The sequence below is a fragment of the Cyprinodon variegatus genome, unplaced genomic scaffold, assembly GCF_000732505.1.
Source record: "Cyprinodon variegatus isolate N-32 unplaced genomic scaffold, C_variegatus-1.0 Scaffold712, whole genome shotgun sequence".
NCBI lineage: Eukaryota > Metazoa > Chordata > Actinopteri > Cyprinodontiformes > Cyprinodontidae > Cyprinodon > Cyprinodon variegatus.
In genome coordinates, this window is record NW_015151165.1 from 113,047 (window position 1) to 138,224 (window position 25,178).

Below are 25,178 nucleotides of genomic sequence, written 5' to 3' on the forward strand. Positions count from 1 at the left end.
CATGCTAGGCTTATATCCAGTCCATCTTTTTGCACCTACAGTATTCACTGTGTTGACAACAGCGAACTGAAGGATCTGCAATAGATATTGGAAAAAGACCAGGATTTCTGAGAATGTATTATGAGGTATATTATTTGCATTTTATCTTATCTTATCTGGACTGAGATTATTCACTTAATAAATTAATGAAGAATTTAAACAATCTAGCACTTAAGTATTTACTGAATTTAATGAATGAAATATACAGCAGCTAGCTTAAATTATTATCAAGCGTAGGATCACATCAAATGGTTTTGTTCTCTACATCTTGTACTTGTTTGTTCTAGTTTACCCACCTGATTTAGTCCAAGTTTGAGTATCTGTTTTGCTCACAAGTTAAATAATAATTGCTCAGTCTAGCTGAAAAATCTTCCGTTGGGTTTTAGGACTAATTAGACCAACACAAATCTCTGAATAGTTAAAGCTTTCAGATATGCCTCACATACAGAACAATTGTATTTTATTTTTCAAAAGATCAGCCACCCAAGAAAAGACCAACCACATACAGAGAGGATGTGCAGAACAACTCAGTTATCCTGGATTCAGAGGGAAGCCAACAGGGAGGTTCTCATTTTATTATTAATTACATTATTCATTTATCTTTATTTTGGTTCACTGAATATATTTAAAAACTGAATTTTTATCACATATACCAAAATTAAACATCCACAGAAATGCTATCTTGTGTCATGGTTAGTTTTTATAGAGCCTCATAGAGGGTCTGAATTGTTTAGCTGTTTTGTTCATTTAAAAAAAAATCTAAGAGGATAAGAATTAAGCTTTTTAATCCGTTGCCTATTACCAAATATTCATTCACAGTATAGTTTGCATGTGATTCGATTGCACTGGTTCCTGCATTAGTGTCAGGAATCTTATTAATTCCCCATTGTTTAGTTTACTTGAACTGCATACAATAACTAATAAACACAGTTGTGAAATTCTTAGTTTACAGTATATTTAAGATGTAAGTATTTTAGTAGGACCCATACTTCTTTACTTCCATTATCCAAAAATCACTAGAATAAAGAAAACAATGTATATTGTGTGAAAAATGTGTAAAAATCCCACATTATGTCCCCTAACAAGGGTTGCCTGTTCAAATTCTTTCAAAATCTCACTCCAAGGTTTGGTGAAAAGTTGGCAGCCCTGCCACCAGATATTAATTTACCTCCACAGATGATTTTATATTTTTTTTATTTCATCAAGGTTTATAAAATATAATACAAAATCTGTGCAGGGTATGAATAGTTTGGGGCCAAACGGTATGTGATCAAGCTTAATCTGAATATTATAAATTTGCTTCTTTCTTCAGATTGATTTATCTACTCTCATTCAACTCTTTAAGACTCTAGCAAAAGATCAGCCTCGAACAGAAAAAATAACTGATGTTAAATTTTGCATTTGCATTTGTGGAGTCCCCTCTAGTGCCCCCTCAAGGTTAGATAGACCAAGCATAACTCTTGGGCTTCAGCACGGATCCCTTATTGCTTCAGGGACCAGTGTTTTACCTTTAACCCTTCATTACTGAGCAAAATATTTACATTACAGTCACATATAATTATATTACAAAAAGAATGCAAAATAATTCAAAGCTAAAAAATAATATTAAAAAACAAACTATTGCACCTCTCATACGTTATTCAGTATTAACTTCATTCAGTAAAAGGTATCCTAAAGCCACTATGCTGAGGCACAGAGAGAGGGACTGAGAGACACTAATGGACACAGAGTCTCGGGCGCTGAAGAGACACGAGCCAACGTTGCCCACTCGGTCTATAACCAACAGCTCCATTTCAGGCGCACAGCAGGATGCAGTGTAGGACACAAGTGTTATGTTCCCAGTTCCAGCTTCCAGGCTGGTGTTGTAGGTACCATTGCCCTGGATGAGGCTGACACGGTCAACGCCCGCCCCGTTATCTCCATCAGTCACCCGGACATCAAGCTTCCATGTTGATGTGCTGCAGTTTTCAGGGCAGTTGGACTGCAGGTTGAGCAGCTCACAATCTGGATGGGAAAAATCACCATTCTGTGGGGTAATTAGAGGTTGGTTGAGTGTTTTATAATTTAGGACAATTTTTACAAACAGGATTAACTAAGTCTGTACATGAAAAGTATAGATGGTTAATTGTTGTTTTGTTAATTCAATTCAATTCAATTTAAAAATATTTAGGCAAATTAATTTCATTATTTAAAATAAATCAATCTTTATTATCTTTTTTGGGAAAGCTTGTAACTGACATTTTAAGGTAAACTTTGACGTAAGTGAAAGTGTTGTATTCTTACCGGGTTTAATATAGAAAAGCGCAGCACGATGTAGTTGGAATCAGTTCCATCCGGAGTTTCTGCCTCGATGGTCAGGATGACATCAGAACCTGACGGGGTGTTTGTGGGAGCTGACAGGGTCACTGTGCCATTAGTGCTGTTCCCACCTTCCAAGAATAACATGCTTGGAGACGTTAAGTCAAAGCCTTTATTGTTGGAGGCTCGGATGGTTACGTTTCCATCTGATCCGGTCCATGATACAGTGAAGGGCACAGAGACCGGTGTCCCTGGTATCAAGGTGTTTTCTGAATCAGCCTGAATACAAAGAAAAGCAGAAAATTTAAAGTTAATTTTTTTATTACTTCTCACTTTCGGTCACTGTGTTCATAACAAACTTTTACTCACAGTAAGAGTCAGATTGGAAGCTCTGAAGTTAGTGGATGACTGTCTTTGAAAGTCATTTGAAGAACCCTGAACTCTTCCCTTTACCCGAACTGAAAACTCCACTTCTGGCATCACATCGAACTGGACTAAATAATCTCCGTTCCCCTGTGAAGCAACAGCTCCTGTAATCTCCTCCGATCCAGCTGATGATTCCACCAGAGCAACTTCATTCACAGTAGCAGAGTCACTTCCTGCTATAGACACCAGCAACCTGCCCGTGACACCTTTAGAAGAACAAAAAAGGTACATTAATGCTAATTTAGTGATGATTAAAACATTCAATACCTAGAGGTGGTTTTACCTGCTCTGGGACGTGTGTCTAGAGTATCAAATCCACCAAAAGGACCCACAGATGGCACAACGAAGTCAAACAAGACGTCAACAGAGCTCTGGCCTGCAAACACATAAAATTCTCAATATCAGTCATATTATTGGCCAACACCGTGGCCACCTCTACCAGGTTGTTCCTATATGGATCACCACTTATAGAAAGAGCAGTTTAACTTTAAAATAGGGAATTGCAGCTATAAAAATCTCAAATGAAAGGTTTAACTTATTTGATATTTCAAATAGTTTTATTCTGTATTTGGTTAGGGTTAAGGTAAGGGTCTGGGTTAAGCCATACAAATGAAGAAACATCACTATACCACATTCATGTGTACAGTTGATTTGCGCTTTCCTTTAAGAAATAGATACAATTTTTAAGTCTCTCACCAATAACTCTTAGGGTGTAGGGGTTAGTGGACACCATTTGTATTCTCCATTCTCCAACTTGCTTTTGTAACTGTGCCGTTATGAAGTTCCCCACAGTCTCCTGATTAGTGATGAGTGAGCCTGATGTGTCTGTGCTTTGCTGAGATGCACCTGGAAGTATGGACAACAATGGGCATACTTGAGTAAATATTGAAACATCGGTTGCTAAGATACTATTAATTGTGTAGCCTTTAAAAGAACTTTGCAGAGAAAGCAGAAGATCTGTTTTGTTTTTTTGACTCTGTAATTTTTTTTTAAAGGTAGTTTTACCTGTTGGGCTTGTGAGTGTGAAAGTGACGGACTTGCCGGTAATGTAAACTCTCAGGTTTGTAACAGTTTGATCAACTATAAAGGTAAAACTATCCGTCTGTCCTGGGCTCCTGGATGCCTGTAGCAGGGTCACCTGAGAGATCACAGTAGCAGCTTAGTCTAGAGACATATTTTACAAAGAACCATGTTGACTTGTGCAGACATTACCACAGAGGAGCTGGCAGACTGGGCAATGATTGCTGCTGCAACAGGAAGTTGAGCCTTCGTCACTTCAATGGCCTGACCTCCTGATGCATGAGCCAGGTCTCTGTACAGCTGAGCTTCAGGCTCATTGATCGCTCTTGTCTGTGATTGCTTGACGCTTCTCCTCTTGCGACGATTAGTCTCTACTGTGTCTGTAACCATAAAGTTGACCTGTAACAAGAAAACAAATATTTCAACCAAAGCAAAGATAATCAGCTTAATTAATCATTGCTAATGCCAATTACAATGCTTGTCATTGGTCGCTCAAAATTTCACCTCTCTCTCACAAACAATTTGTGTCAAAAATATGGTGAAATTTCACCTATCTCGCTTCACCATGTGCTCGAATAGGAGATTGTCTATTCAAATTGGCATAGGCGATTGTGATTTTAACTACTTTTTTCCTGATTGTCTGGACCATTCCTTTGTCTTCAAGATGCTCCTTGCTCTTTGCTCCAATCTAAAAACCTTTCAATATTTTTACAAAACACAAGTCCACTATTTGAGGAGCCTAAAATTAATTTACTTAGCTGTATCAAAGTGAAGAGGACGATTACAAGAAAAGATTAAATCAGTTTTTGTGTTTCATATGAAAAAATGGAAAAAAAAAACAAAACAAATGATGATCTCGAATCTTTACGATCTCTTTACAAGGCAATATAACAACATTCAATATTATTATGCAAACAGATACCACTGTCTGGGTCCGCTCAATAAGGGCGATCACTGTGTTCTTCAGTTGTTGATCTTTAGCTGGTGCATCCGTGAAGAGATAGATCTCGGAGCTGAACGGAGCAGAAGTTAATGCCAGCTGTAAGACAAAACATGCATAAAATAAAGATCATTTTAATTCAATCCATTTTTTTGTCAGCAGGGTTAAAAACATTTGAACACAGACAGCATTACCTGTAGCCCAGAGAGACTCATTTCCTCCTTATCTCCTCCACCAGTAGTTGTTAAACTATCAACAATATTTTTGAAAAGGTTTGCATCTGATGTTCGAATCAGGGGCCCAAATCCTTCACAAGCAAAACAAGAAATCAGAAATTGCATTTACAGTTTGAAAAGCTTGCTAAATTCTTCAGCCTTACCTGGATCGCTGAAAGGTACGAGGATGTAAAGTGATGGTTCATTCTCTGTTCCCTTATATCTTTCAATGATGCTGGAGGTGACGGTCTTCACCACTGCAATGTCATCACTCATGCTCTTCGAGGTGTCAGTGACAAAACAAAGAGCTCTGCTTGATCCCCTTGCGATTCCCACCATCCTGAGGTAAACAAATAGTTGGACAAAAATAAGACAAAAACCAACAACAATAATAAAACATTGGTCCATAATTAAACAACTTACTTTAGGAAAGATATTTCTCCTGCTGCCAGTCGAATGTCCTCCAGAAGCTCACTGGTTGCAGCAATCGCCACATTTGCCGCTTGTATGTGGAGATGTCCATGCTCAGAAGTGAGGGTATCTTTGTTTATCCCTCCCTTTGGCTCTTGTTTACTAGTCTGATCATGGAACCCTCCATGACTGCATTTCCCTTTGATGAAAAAGGGAGAACTGGTGAGTAATTTCTCACAGCTAGGTCCCCTTTTGAAAAATTATAATTAATATGCTTACCTAGATATTATTAAAGGGTGCCATATCTGAAATTTATATATCTATTGTATCTAACAGTAACCAAACCCTGCTCAAATTTGTTCAAACTCTTTAGTGCATGTTTCCATTGTGACATTTTATTTTTGGTGATGACAGTGAATTGTTTGTAGTCAAAGGGCCTTCTTCATATAACCCCAATCTTTGGGGTTCTTTATCGATTCTCTGTCTGAAAGTATTTGGGACTCTAAAACATTAATGCTACTTCCTCTCAGAAGAAGCATGTGTGTCAGATTATATTAACACTGCATACTCTGAGAGTGTGTCAGACTGAGAAAACAGAATGAAAAATAAATCTAATTATAATCACATACTGAAGCAGCAAAACCGGCTAAAGGAACAGCCATGACAGGACAGAAAGTGACCTGAGGGCAAACAACACAACTAATTACTATTGCAAAACTGGATTCTTTGAGTATGCTCAGAACGTCAGCTGAACTCATATTTCAGAAACTTGTCATTTCTGAACTTAATTAGCTTAAGAACTGAAGATACCAAAATGAAAATACTTCCTCCAGGTTCTGTTCAATAAATCACTCCAGACAGGCAGAAAAATAGAAACAAAACAAAAACCAAATTGAGAAAAATAAGCAACGCTTCAAAGTCAGCAGGATCCTTTCAAAAAGCTCTTCATTACACATAAATGTGATCCTGAAAATTAATTTATTTCAAGACTTAATTAACACTTTATTTCTCATCTAAAATCATTTAAACAGTTGAAAACCTTTGTTTTAAAGATTTAATCAACTACACTGATACTGAAGGTTTTACAGAAATTGTTATTTTGAGGGTTATGTATAGTCGTTACAGAATTTTAAACGTTTAAGCATTTCTTTTTATGAAATTGTATGTATCTCAAATAAATTATTGATCCTTGACCTGACCTTCCCAATGCTATCTAATCTCATGAGTCCCTGAAGCAAAAAATTTAGAAAAGATATAACTAATTAACTGCAAACAATTAAGTTGGATGAAAAAAATTGAACATCTCAAAGTTTATTTCCAGCTCTAACTTTATAAAACATTTCAACACTAATTTGAAGGATTAATATAAATCTTAAGTGAGTGATCCAGTTTTTCCTCATGGTGTTTTTAATTTAATTTAGTTGTTTTGAAAGCATGAATTTTAAATGCACAATACAATACCAAAAGTTACTTTGATGACTGTAATGTGATGGACTGAACTGGGAGTCCTGTCTCTGCTGTTTTTAGTTTTCTCTCTCCAAAGACAGTACTACTGCTTAAAAAAGGGAATTATTAAACATAAGAAAACAGGACAGAGCACAGCATCAGTGTTGGAATATGCCCCTTTCTGGCTACATCAACTGATCATTTTACTTGAACATAATCTTTTACAGTTGGATCTAACATTGTCTAATTTGTGTACTGATTTGAAATTAATTTTGACTGAGCTTGAAAATGATTGACATTTAATTTTTAATGTGAACTGAACTTTGTGATTGCAGTCCAAAACATTCCAAAAAAGGTAAAAAAAAAAAAAAAAAACAGTCCACTGGACTTTGTTTCCAAATTTGAAGATGTTTATCTTTCTATACAGGAAGCTTTTTCAAGTCAAAATGTCAGAAATGGCGTTGAGTTCGAGGCTTGGTAGAGTGGATCAAAAACAAAGCCTTGTTTTGGCTTAGTTTTCTGTATAAACCCATGTTACACAGTGAATTTCTGCCTTAAAATCTAACTCTTCCAAAGTAAAACATTTCAGAGTAATCTTGCTTCAGAAATCTTAACACTTCACTTTAAGGTGGTGGGAAAAGCATGGGAAAGACATTTAGGTTAAAAAATATAAACAAAATAATTACTGTTGATGATTATAAATTGAACATTTCTTTAATTGTTCATTTTGCTCAAAAACTGTTCTTCTAATAATGCCTCATGACAAAATTATTAAAAAAAATATTACACCATAATTATAGGAAAACAATTTTTTGTTTTTTGTTAATAGAGGAAAGGATCTATCTTTGCAACACAAGTCTTCAAGGGATTACAAACTAGATTTTACTTGTCAACCAACAACATTAATGATATTTATAAATACAAATACATCAGAATTTACCAGGTGGTTTGGTTGAAACAAAGGGTACAAGCCCTGAGTATCCAGAGGTCAGGATCTCTCCCTCTAGGATGTCCTCCAGAATATTGTTGGTGCAGTCGTCTCCATCACAGTTACGACACGTGGCTCTGTTTATATCTGATAATGGGTAAACAAATGTTTTACTTTCCATTTTAAACCTTCTGTTCCAACATCATTCAAACTGCATTCTTCATCAGTGTTATCAGACATTCTAATTGAAAACTCAGCCATCAGTTCATAGCATCTCTTTACCTGCTATGTTACCAATGCTGCTTTCTGCTCTGATCAGATTAGAGTTAGGGACTGTTTTTCCCATCTCCACCCAGTTACTGTGACTGTAGAAGTCCTTCATTGATAAGAGAAGAAGAGTTACCATTCAATCTATAAAATAAGTTTACTCTTTTAAAAAAGCAAGGGATGTTACTTACTTGCAAAGGATGCATAATCTCTCCCAGTATTTGCCGAGCAGTCTCATAATTCTCCATCCTGTTGCTGGCTTTGACAGCAGCAATTCCCTCTGTGATGATTCCCTTTCCTTGAACAAACATCTCCTCATCAACGTGATAACTTGAATTGAAGAAATATCGGATGTCCACTCGGATGTTCCTCAGTGTGATAGACTTTATGGCTTGGCTGAAAGTCTTCAATGACTGTGAGGCACCACAAGCAGCAGCCACATTTTCTGCAGTATAAGGCTGAGCCTATTTGGGTACATTTGCAAAATGAAAGCAGAATTATAAAGAGATACAATCATTGTTTAGAGAGAATAATATAAAGGCTGTAAATTCCTACTGGAAAATTGAAGTTGACTCCTTCGGCCACTGCCAGAGCACGGCATGTCTGCACAGTTGCATTCAGAATTGCTTGTTCTGTAATTTCCTGGTGGTTTAAAGAGTCTCCTGGCAATATTGCAAAAGCATGAGCTCCAATGTGTAGGAAGAGGAAACAAAACACACCCAACCACAAGCGCATCATAGCTCCAACTTTTGCCAACACCTGTAATTAAGATAATTTTCATTATTTACTTTTTTAAACACTCAGTTATGTATGTGACACAGATATTGCAAATAATTCTATTTGAAAAGTTTAAATAATTTCTACTTGACTCAATATTTAATTACCACAGATGTTCTCCAGAGGAGATCCATTATACAATTAAAAAGTTCAGCAACTGAACATTTCTGTTGAAAGACATTTTTGGCCCAAAATTAATTTGGAGCAAATTTTAATTACTTGTAGATTTTAAACTACAAAGGGTCAGATGACAGTGAATCTTCACCAGAACGTTCCAAAAGCTTAATTTGGAAAAGTTTAACTTTCAAAGTTACTTTTATGTGTGGTTGCAATTGTTACCCTGTTAAAACACCCAATTGTCTCAAAGTACAAGTGCTGGCAAAATACACTTTGCCATTGCCTCACTCTCTAGTGTTGCTACATGCTTGCACTAAGAAGAACTGCTGCAAAGTGAATAACAATGTAAGTGACTTTTCAGTAGCTCTATATGATCAAACAGGATGAATAAATTTCATGAATCAATGAGGTGATGCGATTGGTTAGGTTTCCTTGGAAAACCTTTTATCAGTTTGGCTGCCTTGCAAAAGATTAACTGGTACATAAAGGAAGTGTCTTCTGCCCTAGCTCCCCCTCAGACTAAACCCATAGAAGTTTAATATCAAAATCAATTGAGAGGAAGATGCCAAAAAAGCCCTGGTACTTTGTTTAAGAGGTTTAAGCAATCATATTTTAATTAACATCATAGATAGGTCAAAATAAACATTTAAACCATTATAAAATGTTTCAAACCCAAGAATCGGTAACTCATAACCAAATATTAAGCATGGTAATGTTAAGATAAATCTAAGGATAAGATTCGTTGACTGCCCTGGTGTAGTGCACAAAGTGAATAGAATATCAATATGGAGGACTAATCCAAATGTTTCAAATTTTGCTTCATAGATAGGTGAAACTTGGACACAATTGGCTGTTTTAACTAAAAAATATATATAATAAAACCACATCTTAATTAGATTAAACAGATATTGGGCTGTGCAACTGAGTCCAACAAACATACATTATTTCTGATAAGAAAAATTGTGAAATGTTTACCAAGGGTTATACAGTAGCTGATAATGGCTTTAAAATGGCTTGTGTTTTCTTGCAATTTTTCTAGGGAACTTGTCACCAAAGATTATTCAGAATACATTTATATATTTGAGAAGGGATCAGTCAAATCTACCCATTATTGTAAAAATCTAATTCAAACATATCTGCTCATTTTGCTTTGAAGTTGTATATTGTTTTATTATAAGAAAAATACATACAAATACATACAACTAATAAAGCCATAAATGCCATATTGCGATAAATTATTATGACATTTATTTTCAACAGTTTGTTATATACGATTATTTTCTTACCAGAATTCTGAACACCTTTTATTCCTCGTTAAGTTGGTTCCAGCAATCTCCAAAACAGCTTGAAGAACCTACATTAATCCAAACAATTCAAGTCAGGTTGAAAAAAACATGTGGATAATGAACTTTGTTATATATTCTGTTAGCTGGTGAAAGCTTTAACAAGCATTGCAAATGTTAATCTTTATAACTCAGTAATTTATTTGTTTTTTCTTTTGCCTCTTTTGAGAAAGATCTAGTAGTAATTTAGAAATGTTCTTTTACAGAAGAGGCAACTTTTATATTTTCTGTGTTTCAGCTAAGTTAAAGGAAAAGCTACTCACCTTGATGATGTGACAGTGCTTTTTGTGTCAACACTTTATATAGGTCTGCTTAAAGGAAGATTCACACTGAACCGGATCTACTTGTTAAAGCTGAGGGTAAAGGTGGAGTTATGCTGCCCTTTTTTCTCTTTTCATTGTAATTATGCAGTTATGCAGATTTCTAATTTTGTGTCTCATTTACCTTTCATAATCAAATGGGCATCAAGTGTTTAACTTAAAATCTGAATGCAAATTATTTAAATACAAAGGTTATCTTTGTTTTATATTCTGTTAAGAAGGAGGAAAACAAACTACCGTAAAGGTGGCTTAAATTTTTTTTTTTTACATTTGTTTGTTTTTCATGGTTTACTTCATGCATATTTTAAATTCCTGCTTTAGCAGTTTCCATAGATTGTTGATAGGGTAAAGAATGAGTACTTTCCTTTCGCAATGCATGGCGGTTGTTCATAATGAAATGCTGACAGGTCTCAAGATAATTTTATGATTCATCTTTTGAATTGTAAGATAATTATCTGCAACAGTTGCTGGGCAGGATCCATATCTGGATGGGTAGGACAAATGAAATTTCACTTTTGGTTTCTTATGAGATAAAGGTTTACATTGCAACATGATTCAGATTGATTTTATATTTCCACTCTGTTGTCAGAAAATTTAGATTTCTATTCTATTTTATATTAATTAATCCTATTTACTCACTATAAAGGTTTTCACTCAGTCTGTTTCTCTCTCAAGGCCACACAATTCTCCACTGGATGGTGTTTGTAGACCAAACATATCTTCTTCCAATAACAAACCAGATTCTTTCTCAAGGTTTTTCATAACATGTTACTATTAACCAAAGTGTCTGTAATTTGTTTTGACTCTGACTAGTTTTCCATTGTTGTAAGTAAGGGGGAATGAACACTGGTCATGCGGAACAGGGCAGAATGCTGTGCTGTATGATGAACTGTTCTCTCTTTGCAAAGATATTAATAAATGTGCCGACTGAGTGGAATCCATCGATCTCCATTTATTTAACTAGGGTGAATAGTTGAATACTTTTTTTCCCACTACAACATAAAATATAAGAATCATGATGAGAAAATAACTGAAGACATTGAAAAAACAAGCTTGGTTCGGTTGTTTTTGTTCTTTTCAAACTTTAGGGACACGGGGAACTAAAAGTTAGAAAAGTCTTCCTACTGTTGTTATAAATAGGTTATCCTGATTAGAAAAGAGCTCTTAATAAAGTTGTTGAATGACATCCAGCATGAGAGTATAGCATCAGATTGAGTAAACTTATTGAGTAATTTCAGTGATATTTGAATTGCAGTTGCATTGAGAAGGCAGGAATGGAGAAACTGTACAGATTCTATTCATGAGGTTCTATCTGTGAGGTAAGCTAAAACGATAAATTGTAAAGAATGAACCTTTTACCTCCACATTCAACTTTGCAAGAGCTATCCTCCAAGATGATGATAAAAAAGCAGAACAGAGTTTGTGCAACAGGAAGGGGGGAAAGTACATTTTATTATTGAAATAGAACATTTTAAGAAGATAGGATTGTTGTAATATAAATTATGTACAGACCTTTCATGAATTGAATAATACAACTACAATATTTTTCTTTATATTTGATATTTACAGGATAATCAGATTGTTAGCCGGACTCTCTGAAATATATATATTTTTTTGTCACATGGAAAATGAGCTGTATATTTTTGAATGCTTCTCCACGGACTCCACCTAACCCCCAAAGGTTACACTCACCAGAAATGTGCTTTAAATAACAGGTTTTGCAGCACTGTATTAAAACAAAAACTGAAAAACTTTGACTTACTTATTTGCAAACTTTGGTATGAAGTATGATATGATTAAATCTGTACAGTCACTAAGTATATATTTTTGTGTGCGAATGAACAAGTTTTTCCATTTACATTGTTTGCCAACAAACACAAGCATGTTGATATGCTGCTACGTAAGCCTTGTTCTAATAGGGCTTCAAATGACACCAAACATACTGAATACATGCTCCACTTGAAGATATTTTTCACGTTGAAGGGTTTATCTCAGCACTGATCTTAGGTATATTATGAGGTAATTCTTGATAATGTATTCATTCACGCTTCTCACTGATGTTTTAGTGGAGCTGGGTTTGATTCATTATTTGATTTTTTCTCCCCCTTGGAGGTTTAATGAGTTCTCTCAGAATTTGCCTGCTTTTCTTTGTAGCATTTATTGCACTTGAAGATATTGACTGATTTGTAACACTAATGCTTGTCATTAAATTGTCCATAACATTTGATTTTGTTATTGTTGCAAAGCTGTCCTTAAAGGTATAGTGGAGGATTTTCTTTTTGCGGGTGGATCATCTAAATAAGTGGTCCTCCTAATTGTCAATCATTTTGGTGATATGTGTATATAAGGCCGTCCTACGCTCTGGTCCTCAGTTAGCTGTCTTTTTCTGCACATGCGCACTTTTATGTGCTGAGCTACGGTGTAAGACAGTCATTAAAGCTGACCTTTCTCACCGCAGTTCTTTGAAAATGGCCAATGGTTGTAAAAGAAAAAGTGTCTACGAAGAAGAGAAAGGCCTGAGAAGAGAGAAACAAGACCAGAGTGTTTTTGGGAGATTCTTTCACGCGATGGTGTTCACTGAAAGCACAGGTCGATCTTCCTACTGATGCCTCGGTTGCAAAGTTTCTACTCGACAGGTAAAGTTTGGCATGCTATATGGAGAAATCATTTCACATTATTGCTTGTAAAAGTTATCTGCCTCTACATTGTAACTTTCCATGGAAGATAAGTTTATTATTTTTTTTTGCAATTTGCATTGTTAGATCCTTATTTACCCCGCAAACATGTCCAAATTTCCACTGCAGCAAACAAACACATACAAGCATCTCATGATTTTTTGAATGTACCAGTCCTATTTGCAGGGAAACTTTTTTATATATACATATGAGTGAGATGAGATCCATACGAGCGACAATCTTATTGTGTCCCCGCACATCCTTGAAGAGAAATAGGCTTGTGCACGCTCTAACACTTCACATTGCCACCTCCTCCCGCTCCCTTAGATCCTCCTCCTCCATCCACCTCACTGTACCCCCAGCTCGACTTGTCACCATGGGGAGCAGAGCCTTCGGCCGCTCTGCTCCCCAGCTCTGGAACTCACTTCCTCCCGACCTCCGCAGTATTGACTCTCTCCCCTTATTCAAAGCCAGACTCAAAACCCATCTGTTCCAGCTCGCTTATCTGTGAATATACTGCTCTTTTCCCTATCCATGATTGTTTTTTTTTTTGTTTTTTTTTTTATGTTCCTGTATCTGTATTTTGTATTTTCATCTCTTTTTATTTATTTTTTTGTATTATTTGTAAAGTGACCTTGAGTGTCAAGAAAGGCGCTGTTAAATAAAATGTATTATTATTATTATTATTATTAACACTCGTTTAATAAGCGTTCCCTCTCGGGAGCGGGTACAGGGTTGTGCATGCCCATTTTTTTGAAGACTTGAGATGGTGGTCTTGTCAAAAATTCAAGCAAATCCTCCAATACACCTATAAATCAAGGCTAGAAAAATGCCTGTGTTTAGAGTAAGTCAAATCATTCCTCAAGATCCCTGGTTTTGTTTTCCGGGGGTTGTTTTAACCTGCCATCGGTAGGCATCAATTCTTTCCTCAACACTGTAGAGAGCAATTTAGCATGTGTTTTGACTCCTGTTTTGGCTCCCAAGGGAGCTCTTCAGCATGTGTTTTGGCTTCCGAGAGAGAACTGCTGCACAGTTTAGTGCATGTTTGGGAATTTTCCCTCTTATTTACTGCAGCTGTTCTTAAAAAATTAATATTAAGATTTTTTCTGGGAAGAGTAGCCAAGGAGCCTTCCGCAGAGTTGGAGCCGGTAGGAGCAGGTAGAGCCGGATTACCCAAGAATGATGCTGTTAAACAATCTGAATGCTGACTAACAATGAACTAATTTCTATCAACAGCTAATAACCTGTTCACCCAGAAGTCAAGAGATGATTTATACACACATGGAAAAAAATGTTGATACCTAATTGTTTAATGAAAGAAAACCCACCACAAGAAAACCCAACTGGCAAAAGCAATAAAAAAATAAAAAAAAACTATAAAAATGGACAAATGAAAAAGAGGCACTGCTTTTCGACAATGCTTTAATAGAATCATTAAAAAAATAAACTCATGAAATAAGACTGGACAAAAATGATGGAACCCATAACTTCATATTTTGTTGCACACCAGTTTGAGGCAAACGCTGCAATCAAACGATTGCTTAGTGTTGAAATGCCTATGGATATAAACTTGTTGATAAATTATTATTTTAATTAACACAAAGAAAGGGTAAGGAGCTACAACTTTCTTACGGTGCAAAGCTGCAAAGTTCTTCCTACTGGCAGAACTTTCTCTTACGGCCAAGGTTGCAACTATCGCACAGGAACCTTGGAGGCTGGCATATTTGGCGCAGTAACCTTGGAAGCTGGCGGCGCAGCTTGAGACCCACTAAGAAGTAGCACCAGGGCCGTACGCAGGGCCCAAAAAATACTGAGGTCAGGACACTTACTTCTAGGTTTTCTGCATCCAAGAAAATGTTTGTGATTCCATTATTTAAGTTTGGTCATTCTCAGTCTTAAGCAGCAAAAACATCATAAATATGTCTTATGAATAGGCTAGGCGGGGCAGTTCTCTGTTCCTCTTAACCTGACAGACATTTCAGGCATTACAAACTTGTTAACTTGATCTCAAGTTTCTTTTGAAGCTTCTATCAAAGCGGTTAGAAATGTGTCACAAAAGACATTCCGGTATAATTGAAAGAAGTTGCTTCATACTTACTTCAGCATTTACAATAGACATTGAAGACCTATTAAATTATTAAGTTGATAATCATGCCTAATCTGTTCACTGTTGTTATGGAAAGCCAGCCTTTGAAAATACTTCTATTATAATCTTACACAATACTTCAAGTATCATGCAATAAACATTTGACTTTGAAAACATATACGGTTCACTGGCACAGTATCTTCCTTCTATCTCTTCACTGCTCCACTTGCTGCTTGGCCCAAAGCTTGGTTTAAGCCAGCATTTCCCCCTATCCTGTTTTCCCTTTAGTGAAGAATATCAACACAGTCAAAACTTAATCTAATAGAAATTAATCAATATGCCAATTCAACATCATGTTTCAAGAAGTTTATTTAGCCATTTCAACACTTTAACATGAAATTAAATGAAATTGGTATTACGGGTTCCAGAGCAGCCCATATCAAAGTTTAAAATAGTAAAAGCAGCTTTAGTTAAGATGAAGTATAGATATTAAATAAACAAGATAAAATATGCACATTTACGCAATTGTAGAAAATACACAGGAGTGTACATTAGAGTAGTAAATAAAAATGGGGCCTTCTGAGGCTTTTTGATGGACCGTTATGGTGACTCTTGAAGTAAGGGTAAGTTACCACAGAAAATTATTTCTTTTTAAATTAACCGGATGTATTCTTTTGTTTCTGCACACACCTTCTTGTCCCGTGGGATCTGCTGCAGGACAGGAAGCAAATCTGTGCAGGTACAATTGTTTCAAAGAAAACAATATAACTGACATGGCCTGTATGCACCACGCAAGACTCCACCGAGGAAGAAAAAGCATGTTGAAGCCTGTTTTAATCTTGCAAAATTGAACTCTTTGGATACAATAATACACATCATGTTTGTAGGTCAAATGGCACTACACATCACCCAAAAAAACACCATACCAACAGTGAAGTTTGGATGTGGGAACATTATGGTGTGGGGCTGTTTTTTCAGCATATGTTACTGGCAAACCTCAAATAATTGAAAAAAGGATTAAAAGATAAATGTAGAGAGACATTCCTGATAAAAGAAAATCTGCTGGCAACATCCAGCCAAGGAAAAATTCTCAATTTGTTTCAGAGAAAGAAAATAAAGCTGCTAGAATGGCCCAGCTAATCACCTGATTTGAATCCAATAGAAAATCTATGGAAAGAACTAAAGATCAGAGTTCATAGAAGAGGCCCACAAAACCTTCAAGATGTGAAGACTGTTTGTGTGGAAAAATGGACCAAAATCACACCTGAGCAATTCATGTAACTAATTTTTCTATGCATGAGGCATCTTGTCATTGCCAACAAAGTCTTTTGTACAAAGTATTAAATACATTTCAGTAATTGAGTTCAATACTTATTCTCTGTCTCATTTCACTTTATTAGACACAACTTAATTTCTGGACATCTATGTTTCTGCATGTTTGGATTGCAAGGATTTTTACCGGTATTTAGAAATATATTTCCATAGAAAAAGGGTGCCATGTTCAATACTTATTTCACCCACAGTAAATAATCTATCTAAACACCATGAAATCAGTATAATGTAGATCCTAAATGTTGGTTGCTTTCCTTCACCAATGGTCCCATACATTTGATATCTATCTCTACATGGCCTTGAAAAGGGTTGGTTCTTGTGATGATCTCAGTTCTGATGCCTGGTCTGATTACTCATTTCACACACCTGCTTAGTTTCGCCAGTTCTCCTTAACCGCTCATCTGATCAACCTGCTTTAGTTTCTATTTAACCAGCCTTCATACCAGTCATCAGTGCCAGATTATTTTGTGAACCTGTGTACTCTACCTGGAACAGTGACCTGTCTGTGACCTGAACTGTGACCTCCTGGCTCTGACAACCTTCTACATCTCTGAGGATAATCCAGATGGTGAGGCTTTGGCCTCACCATCTGGATTATCCTGCCTTCAACTGTCTGCTCAGTTCTGAACTACTGCCTTTCCTGCCACCACGATACATCAGCGTCTGGGACTCTCTGTGCGGCAACTGCCGCATTGGCAGCCAGTCAGCCGGAACCATTTTCTACCTCAGAATTTGGACTGAACTATGACTCTATAATATGTACATTTAACACGTCTTTTTATTCTCATTAATTTACTCTTTTGCTACAAGAGCTGAACTTTAATTCCTGTCTCTAGAGTTATTTCATTTATATTATTATTTCAACTTGTGTTTCTATTATGTGGCTCTAATTATTTCTAGAAATGAATACACAGATGGGAATAAAAGATCATTTTAACAATAATCTCTGTTGCAAAAGCAGCCTTTGCAACTATCTTACCATATACCTTCTCTATAGTTACACTGCAGGAATGTGTTACAGATATATCTTAAAGTCCTAATTTAAATGAAATAGGTTGGTTTTAAAACAGAAAGAAGCTTAGATAAAACCTGATGTACAGGTCCTAGCAGACACACAGGTTTGCTTTCATTTTATGAGAGGCATGTGACAAAGTTGCTCTGAGAAAACTGTCAGCAACCTGTAGGACATTTTAAAGATGTACACAGACAGAAGGCTGTAGCAATAAATGAAGTTTCTTCTTTTTCTTTATGTCAGGGATTTGAGTGAGCAGAAAGTTTTTCTTCAAGCAGATATTCACATCTGCTTTTTATCAAGCTCATCAGCTCCAGATTAAGATGCGTCATAGTAATGAAATGGCACATAGCTGATATGAAAATATCATGTGGAATGTATTTCAGGGATAGCATATAAAGAAGCTGGTTGCCTATAAGTACCAGGGCAGTTGCAATCTACAAAATGGTAATATTAAGACAGTGTCATGTTTAATGACTTGAAAGAATACATAAATCCAGATTTGATCCAGAATCTAATTAGTAGGCATCAGAACAGCCTCTGGTTATTTAGCCTGGAGCCTGCTTCTCCTGTGCTCCACTAAGGACCTACATCTGAAAGGGGAATAAATAAGACTAACCAACCTCTGCTAAAAAGACCGGAGATAGGTTGTATGTTTAACACCATTTTATCAATAGATATAATCAAATTTCTCAATATGAGTTACAGTGACGAAAATAAGTTCTCCTACTTAGAGATGTCCACTGTGAGAGATATAATAAAAAAAAAAAAAAAAAAAACAGAAATCGAAATTTATGATGTTTTGTAACTATTTTTTGTATGATAGCTGCAAATAATTATATGAACACCTGGAATGTTAATATTTGATACAGTACCTTTGTTTGCAGTCATATAGGTGAAACATTTCCCGTTGTTTTTTTTCAGGTTTTTACACATTGCAGGAGGGATATTGGCCCACTTCTCCACACAGATCTTTTCTAGATCAATCAGGTTTCTAGGCTGTTGCTGAGAAACACAGAATCCTCTATTGAAACCCAAAGATCCTCTATTGGGTTTAGGTCTGGAGACTGACTAGGCCACGCCAGAACCATGATATGCTTCTTCCAGGGCTACTTCCTAGTTATCCTGGCTGTGTGCTTCGGGTCATTGTCATGTTGAAAGACCCAGCCTCGACCCATCTTCAATGCTCGAACTGAGTGAAGATGGTTGCTACCCAAAATCTCGCAATACATGACCCTGGTCATTCTCTCCTTAATACAGTGCTGTTGCGCTGTCCCATGTGCAGAAAAACACTCCTAAAGCATGATACTTCCACCCCCATGTTTCACAGTAGGGATGGTTTTCTTGGGATGACACTCATCATTCTTCTCATGTGGTCATGTGGTCTCATCTGACCACATGACTTTCTTCCATGACTCCTCTGAGTCATCCAAATGGTCATTGGAAAAGTAAAGACAGGCCTTGAATGTGCTGGTTTAAGCAGGGAACCTTCTGTGCCATGCATGATTTCAAACCATGACTCTTTAGTGTATTACCAGCAGTAACCTTGGTCACGGTGGTCCCAGCTCTTTTCAGGGCATTGACCAGCTCATCCAGTGTAATTCTGGGCTGATTTCTCACCTTTCCTAGGATCACTTAAACCCTTATGAGGTGAGATCTTGCATGAAGCCCCAGTCCAAGGGAGACTGACAGTCATGTTTAGCTTCTTCCATTTTCTAATTATTTCTAATGGTTGCTCCAACAGTGGACTTTTTTCACCAACCTGCTTGACAATTTCAACATAGCCCTTTCCAGCCAATTTTGTCTCTTGTGTTTTTGGACAGCTCTTTGGTCTTTGCCTTGTTAGTAGTTGGATTCTTACTGATTGTATGGGGTGGACAGGTGTCTTAATGCAGCTAACGACCTCAAACAGGTGCATCTAATTTAGGATAATAAATGGAGTGGAGGTGGACATTTTGAAGGCAGACTAACAGGTCTCTGAGGGTCAGAATACTTTCAATTCTATTTCAAGTGTTTTATATTTCTGTTCAATACACTTAAGCACATTTGTTGTTTTTAAAGGTGCTTTGAAAATAAACTGGGTTTCGATGTCATGGGAAGGGTGTCTAAGTTGTTTTTGCTTCAAAGCAAATTGGCATTGGTCCATAGGAAAGCATAAAGATGTCAACATAATTGCAGAAAACAGCTATGGAAATAGTTTCTGTTTCGTTATGACAGGGATCTGGGTGGTGTTGTGTTTGTGTATTAGGACCTGTAGGATCAAACTGGCAGTAGACTGAAAAAGTATGTAGGCGTAATGGCAGAGAACAATGAAATTGTTTTTAGTTTCTCCCTCAGGGATCTGGGTTGCATGGTCTTTGTGTGGTAGAACTAGAAAGATCAACTCTCTAATTAACCCCTTAACAATTCCTTTAGATGCCTGGTTAAGCTCTCGCATGTTTCCTTGCAGTATTAAAGTAAATTCTCAGTTACAGACATTTGCTTTGTTTTCAATAAACCAGGTTTTTTTTTTTTTTTTTGATAATTGTCACCTGAGAGTTTCTTGTTGGCCGTTTTCTGTCAGTCACTTCAATAGTGTTATGTTCCATCATGGTTTAACTTACTTTGCAAATAATGTCAAAGCTTAGTTGTGACAGTTATTGCATCTTCTATCCTGGGGTGCTCACTGTAGTTTAATTTATCTAGTTAAATATCTGTTTGGGGGTCAGCCATGTAAAATTGGAGTTAGATAAATTTTTTTTATTAATTCATGTCTGGCAGAACCTCACATTTTAGGTTGCAATAATGCCATAATTTTATACTGCAGGTAAAATATTTAAATTTTGACAAAACTGAATCTATTGGAGATTTTTTTATTATAAAGCATGTATAAAAGAAAGAAAAATATGGTTAGTTTTTATCTACAGGGTCCAAATGCCTTTACTTTTTTCACTTTACATGGAGTTGACATCGGTCCCTGAGTTGAGCTGGATACAGGTCAATTCTGAGTACCAACAACATCCATCTTGAATATCCCTCTTAGATTTTCTGCTGGGTTGGACCCATTTGACATGGATATACATGACATCATGACATTGTATCTGGTAAACAGAACTAACTGAACTACTGAGGTGTCAGTCTGCATATCAAAGTCATAAAGGGTATATTTTAAAGATACTTTTTCAGTAAAAATCACCACCCCTTCCTCTTAAAAGGCAGTTTTCCTCTCCACTGTCACCACAGGCATGTGAGGGATTGCCTTCAAGTCAATGAGTCGATGCAATCAACTGGTTTTCCTTAGATAGAAACCTTTGAACCAATCTGACTATGATCTGGTTGAACTGTTTCTGTGAAGTGCCTTGAGATGAAATGTGTTGTGAATTGGTGCTATATAAATAAACTGAACTGGATTGAATTTGAGTTTGTTTAACATTCAATTCTATTTAGTTTAGCTGTATAGCACCAATTCACAGCACATGTCATCTCAAGGCACTTTACAATTCAACCAGATCACATAGTCAAATTTGACTGTATTATCCATGACTGATAGTCCCATTCACTGAAATTATCATATTTATCCATATGAGATGTTTTATGAGAACTGATTATGCACAATGTTACAGAGAAAAAGCATTTTTTGTACATCCTTACTTCCTGCTTTTAAAAATCTTTTTAAAACCTCTTTTTAAAAAAAAGTTGTAAATTAACATGCTCTTATATCTGTTTTATTGTATAGGTGTTTTGTATCTCTGTTGGTCCTATCTTTTTTTTATATTGTGGCAAACTTGCTGCTTTACATTGTGCTTTATAAATATACTGGCTTTGGGTTTAATGGGAAGGGTGTGTGATTTTCCCTCATAGGAAATTGCCACTGGTCAGAGGACAGCATAAAGATGTAGGCATAATGACAGAAAACAGTCATGGAAATACAGCGGGTGATATAAGTATTGCACACGCCACCATTATTCTCTAAATATTTCTAGAGGTGCTATTGATATGACATTTTCACCTCATGCTGGTAACAATCCATGCAATCCACACATACAAAGAAACATACGATATATTTACAGAAATTAAGTTATGTGTAATAATGTGGAATGCCACTGGAAAAAAGTATTAAATGTGTGAAGAAAGGGAACGAAAAGGCATGGAAAGCCAAGACACCAGCCGACATCTCTGAGTAATTACAAAGCAATCCTTTCCTCTGTCAGTGCAAATTAACATCAGCAGGTTCAGTCCCAAATGATGGCCAATAAAAATTGGTCTATGGTGTCACACAAGAAACATCTCATTATGGGTAAAAGTAAAGAGCTTTCTCAAGACCATCACAACCTTAATGATGGCATTGGTTACAGAAGGATTTCTAAATTTCTGAATGTTACAATGAGCACTGTAAGGGCCATAATCCAGAAGCGGAAAGAACATCATTTCACAATAAACCGACCAATTACCAGGTTCTCCTCACAAGATTTTTGACTGATGAGTGAAAATAATCATCAGAAGAGTTGTCCAAGAGCCAAATACCAGTTGTGGAGAGCTTCAGAAAGACCTGGAAGTAGCAGGTACAATTTCAGTAATGGATGCAATAATACACATCCTGTTTGGAGGTCAAATGGCACTGCACATCACACCAAAAGCTCCCTACCATCAGTGAAGTGTGAAGGTCGGAACATTATCCTTTGGAGCTGTTTTTTTTAGAATAAGGTACTGGCAAACGGTAAATAATTGAAGGAAGGATGAATGGAAAATTGTACAGAGACATTCTTGATTAAACATGTGCTGCCATTTACCAGGATGATGAAGATGAAACATGGGTGTATATTTTAGCAAAACACTGACCCCAAACATACAGCCAGAAAACTGTCAGTTGGTTTCAGAGAAACAAAACAAAGCTGCTAGAATGGCCCAGCCAATCACCTGACCTAAATCCAACAGAAACTCTTTGGAAGGAACTAAAGATCAGAGATCAAAGCAGTCCCACGAAACCTTCAAGATTAGAAGACTGTTTGTGTTAAAGAATGGGCCAAAAATTACACCTGAGCAATGCAGGAGGCATCTTGAAGCTGTCATTGCCAATAAAGGACTTGTATAAAGTATTAAGTACATTACAGTAAGTGTGTTCAATACTTTTTCCCTGTGTAATTTCACATTATTACTCATAACCTAATTTCTGGACATCTATAGTTTGATATCTTTGTCTGTGTGGACTGCATGGATTCGTCTGGTGAAAATGTCATGTCAATAGAACCTCTAGAAATATATTTATTTTAAAAAATGGTGCCGTGTTCAATACTTTTTTCCCCTACTGCAGTTTCTGTTTCTTTATGACCGGGATGTGGGTGGTGTTGTCTGTTTGCGTTGAGAACAGTAGGATCAACTCTTATACTCACACTGATTGTGTCCTGAGAGTTTCTTGTAGTAATTTCTTGTCTTTCGACCCAGCTGGTTTTAAGTGTGACTGCAAATGGTGTTCGGGCTTAATTGTGACAACATTTTACATTTTGTTTAACAGTGAGAAGATAACATTATCTTCTAGGGTTGATAGGCATCGGCTGACCTACTTTAAGCATCTGATTTTTAACTGTTTTATCTTGCTATTTTCCTTTCTATTATAAATGACACCTTCAGCCGTGAAAGGAATATAAAAGTTTGCAACCTCTCTGTTTAGATTAGAACTGGTCGAAGCAAGGCACGGCTTTAATAACACTCTCCGTCTGTTGCAATTCTTGCAAAAATTCATTAAAGTGCCGTTATGAATGATTTTCACAAATCTCCTTTGTTACTGAAATTATCGCCGTGTTAATTTTTTATTTTCAATATACATACTCTGGGAAAAGACCGAGTTTTTGTGTTATTTTACTTCAGCTCCATGGAAGAAAGTGGGTTTTAATGTTAAGCAATACATTTCCTGTTAACTCCACCGTGACTACGTGACCGACACAATAGAATGCTAGCAATAGTTTCCTTGCTTGACTGACTGACACACCCTAAATGAAATGTAGGCCATGAAATGAAGGACTAATGTAAGAGTCAAGTTTTCACTTTCTGTTTGTTTATGTTGTTATTTAATGATAAAAACATTAAAGCTTTGTTAGCGTTCATTCAAGGATCTTTTTTTAAAGAACTTTTTAAATGTGTCACTCATTTATATTTCTCCTCATTATTCACCATTTAAGCATGATTGGATAAATGAATCATCAATTTGAACCTTTTTCTCATCTAAATAAAGCTGTAAGAGTATTGTAGCAGAAAAAACTAAATAATGTATGATTTATTTTTCATAAGTGTTAAGCCTAGACATATGAGCTTCAAAGATAATGACGAAGCACAAATCAAATCTTTTTTACCAGAGCAAACCTGTTTCTTATTGAATAAATGGATGTTAACAAGATAAAAGCACCACAAACTCCGATCTAGAAACTGTATTTTAGGTTGTGAGAAACAAGAAACTGATTTAAAACCAGATATTATATATACTGGATAATAAGACACATGATGCATTATAGGACAAATGCATCTAACAGATCACATGTTGGAATTATTTAAATGTATTCCTTTATTGTCAAAATAAAAACCCTACAATCTTTTAAGGTGGTGGTGATACTTCTTATTTTGATTTTTATAGACTTTAGACCACTGAGGTCTTTTAAGGAAATTGTGTTTTGAAGGGTTGGTGATGTAATGCATGCATGCTTACTACAAACTAACTCACAGGGATTTTGTGGCACACATAATGGGAACAATGCATTTCTGTAAAAACTTTTAAAGATAAGATCTGGTTACAACACTGAGAGAGACAAGGCTGTCGTACAAAAGTCCCATCATCAGTAGATAATGGGGGTAAACTGTCTTGCCAAAGGACAATGAACTGAGATAAACTTGTCACCATCTGTTTGCAGGACAAATTCCTGCTTCTTACACAACTGTCACCATATATGCTGGTGGAAATCATGGGATCAAGATCCATTTCTAGAAAATATGGCCAGGTCCTAGGTTATGTTTACACCTTTTTGGGTATGCAGATTTTCTTCCATGGCTAGGAGGAAAAATATATCTGAATTTTTAAAAGCCACAAAATATTTCTGAGGTAACTTTGGCAAATATTTGCAGAGTGAGATAAGAGGTCTCTGCTCCTGGGCATTTCATTCACCAAATATGTTTTCTATACTTTATTCTGAAACAGAATATAGATTTGTTGTGTAGTTTTTTGCTGTTGTTTTGTTGTTGTTTTGTTTAATTAGCTCAGTGTTTATTGTTTTATTCAAAGGATACAGATGTGCTCAGACATGCCAGTCTGACTCACAGTACTGTGATTGCAGTCATGGGTGCACAACTAAAAGCTGGCCTAAAAGGAGGGTTGGGTGGTGGTGGTGTCATGTAGTAGGTAACTGATAGTTGATAAAAAATATCAATTAAAAAGATTATTTAAAAAGAGATACAGGGGTTAAAGTTGGCCCGAATATTCCAGCACTATGTACCAGAAAGATTTAAGGCTGTATGCTGTTCCTGGAAGATCTGCTGCCTGTTATTCTTTATACATTTTATTT

At 36.3% G+C, this 25,178-nt stretch overlaps 1 protein-coding gene across 1 annotated transcript; it reads right to left on the reverse strand.

Annotated features, from left to right (window-relative positions):
- Positions 1–520: 520 nt before the first annotated feature.
- On the reverse strand, positions 521–10,281 carry LOC107097640 (von Willebrand factor A domain-containing protein 7-like). The gene is made up of 16 exons (XM_015394865.1): positions 10,171–10,281; positions 8,546–8,749; positions 8,182–8,454; positions 8,006–8,099; positions 7,736–7,870; positions 5,362–5,548; positions 5,103–5,278; positions 4,918–5,030; positions 4,706–4,822; positions 3,976–4,182; positions 3,769–3,901; positions 3,460–3,609; positions 3,047–3,139; positions 2,707–2,969; positions 2,323–2,616; positions 521–2,065 (listed from the first exon to the last, which is right to left on the reverse strand). Exons 2-16 carry the CDS (start codon positions 8,726–8,728, stop codon positions 1,676–1,678), a joined length of 2,808 nt encoding a protein of 935 aa, XP_015250351.1. The 5' UTR covers positions 8,729–8,749; positions 10,171–10,281; the 3' UTR covers positions 521–1,675.
- Between the last annotated feature and the right edge of the window lie 14,897 nt (positions 10,282–25,178).

Coding starts and splice junctions, on each gene's coding strand:
- LOC107097640 (XM_015394865.1), bottom strand. CDS start 8,728: ATGATGCGCTTGTGGTTGGGTGTGTTTTGTTTCCTCTTCCTACACATT. Junction 5,279..5,361: donor GGAGAAATATCTTTCCTAAA/GTAAGTTGTTTA, acceptor TGTTTACCTCAG/GATGGTGGGAATCGCAAGGG. Junction 4,183..4,705: donor TTGAGCGGACCCAGACAGTG/GTATCTGTTTGC, acceptor TTCTTGTTACAG/GTCAACTTTATGGTTACAGA.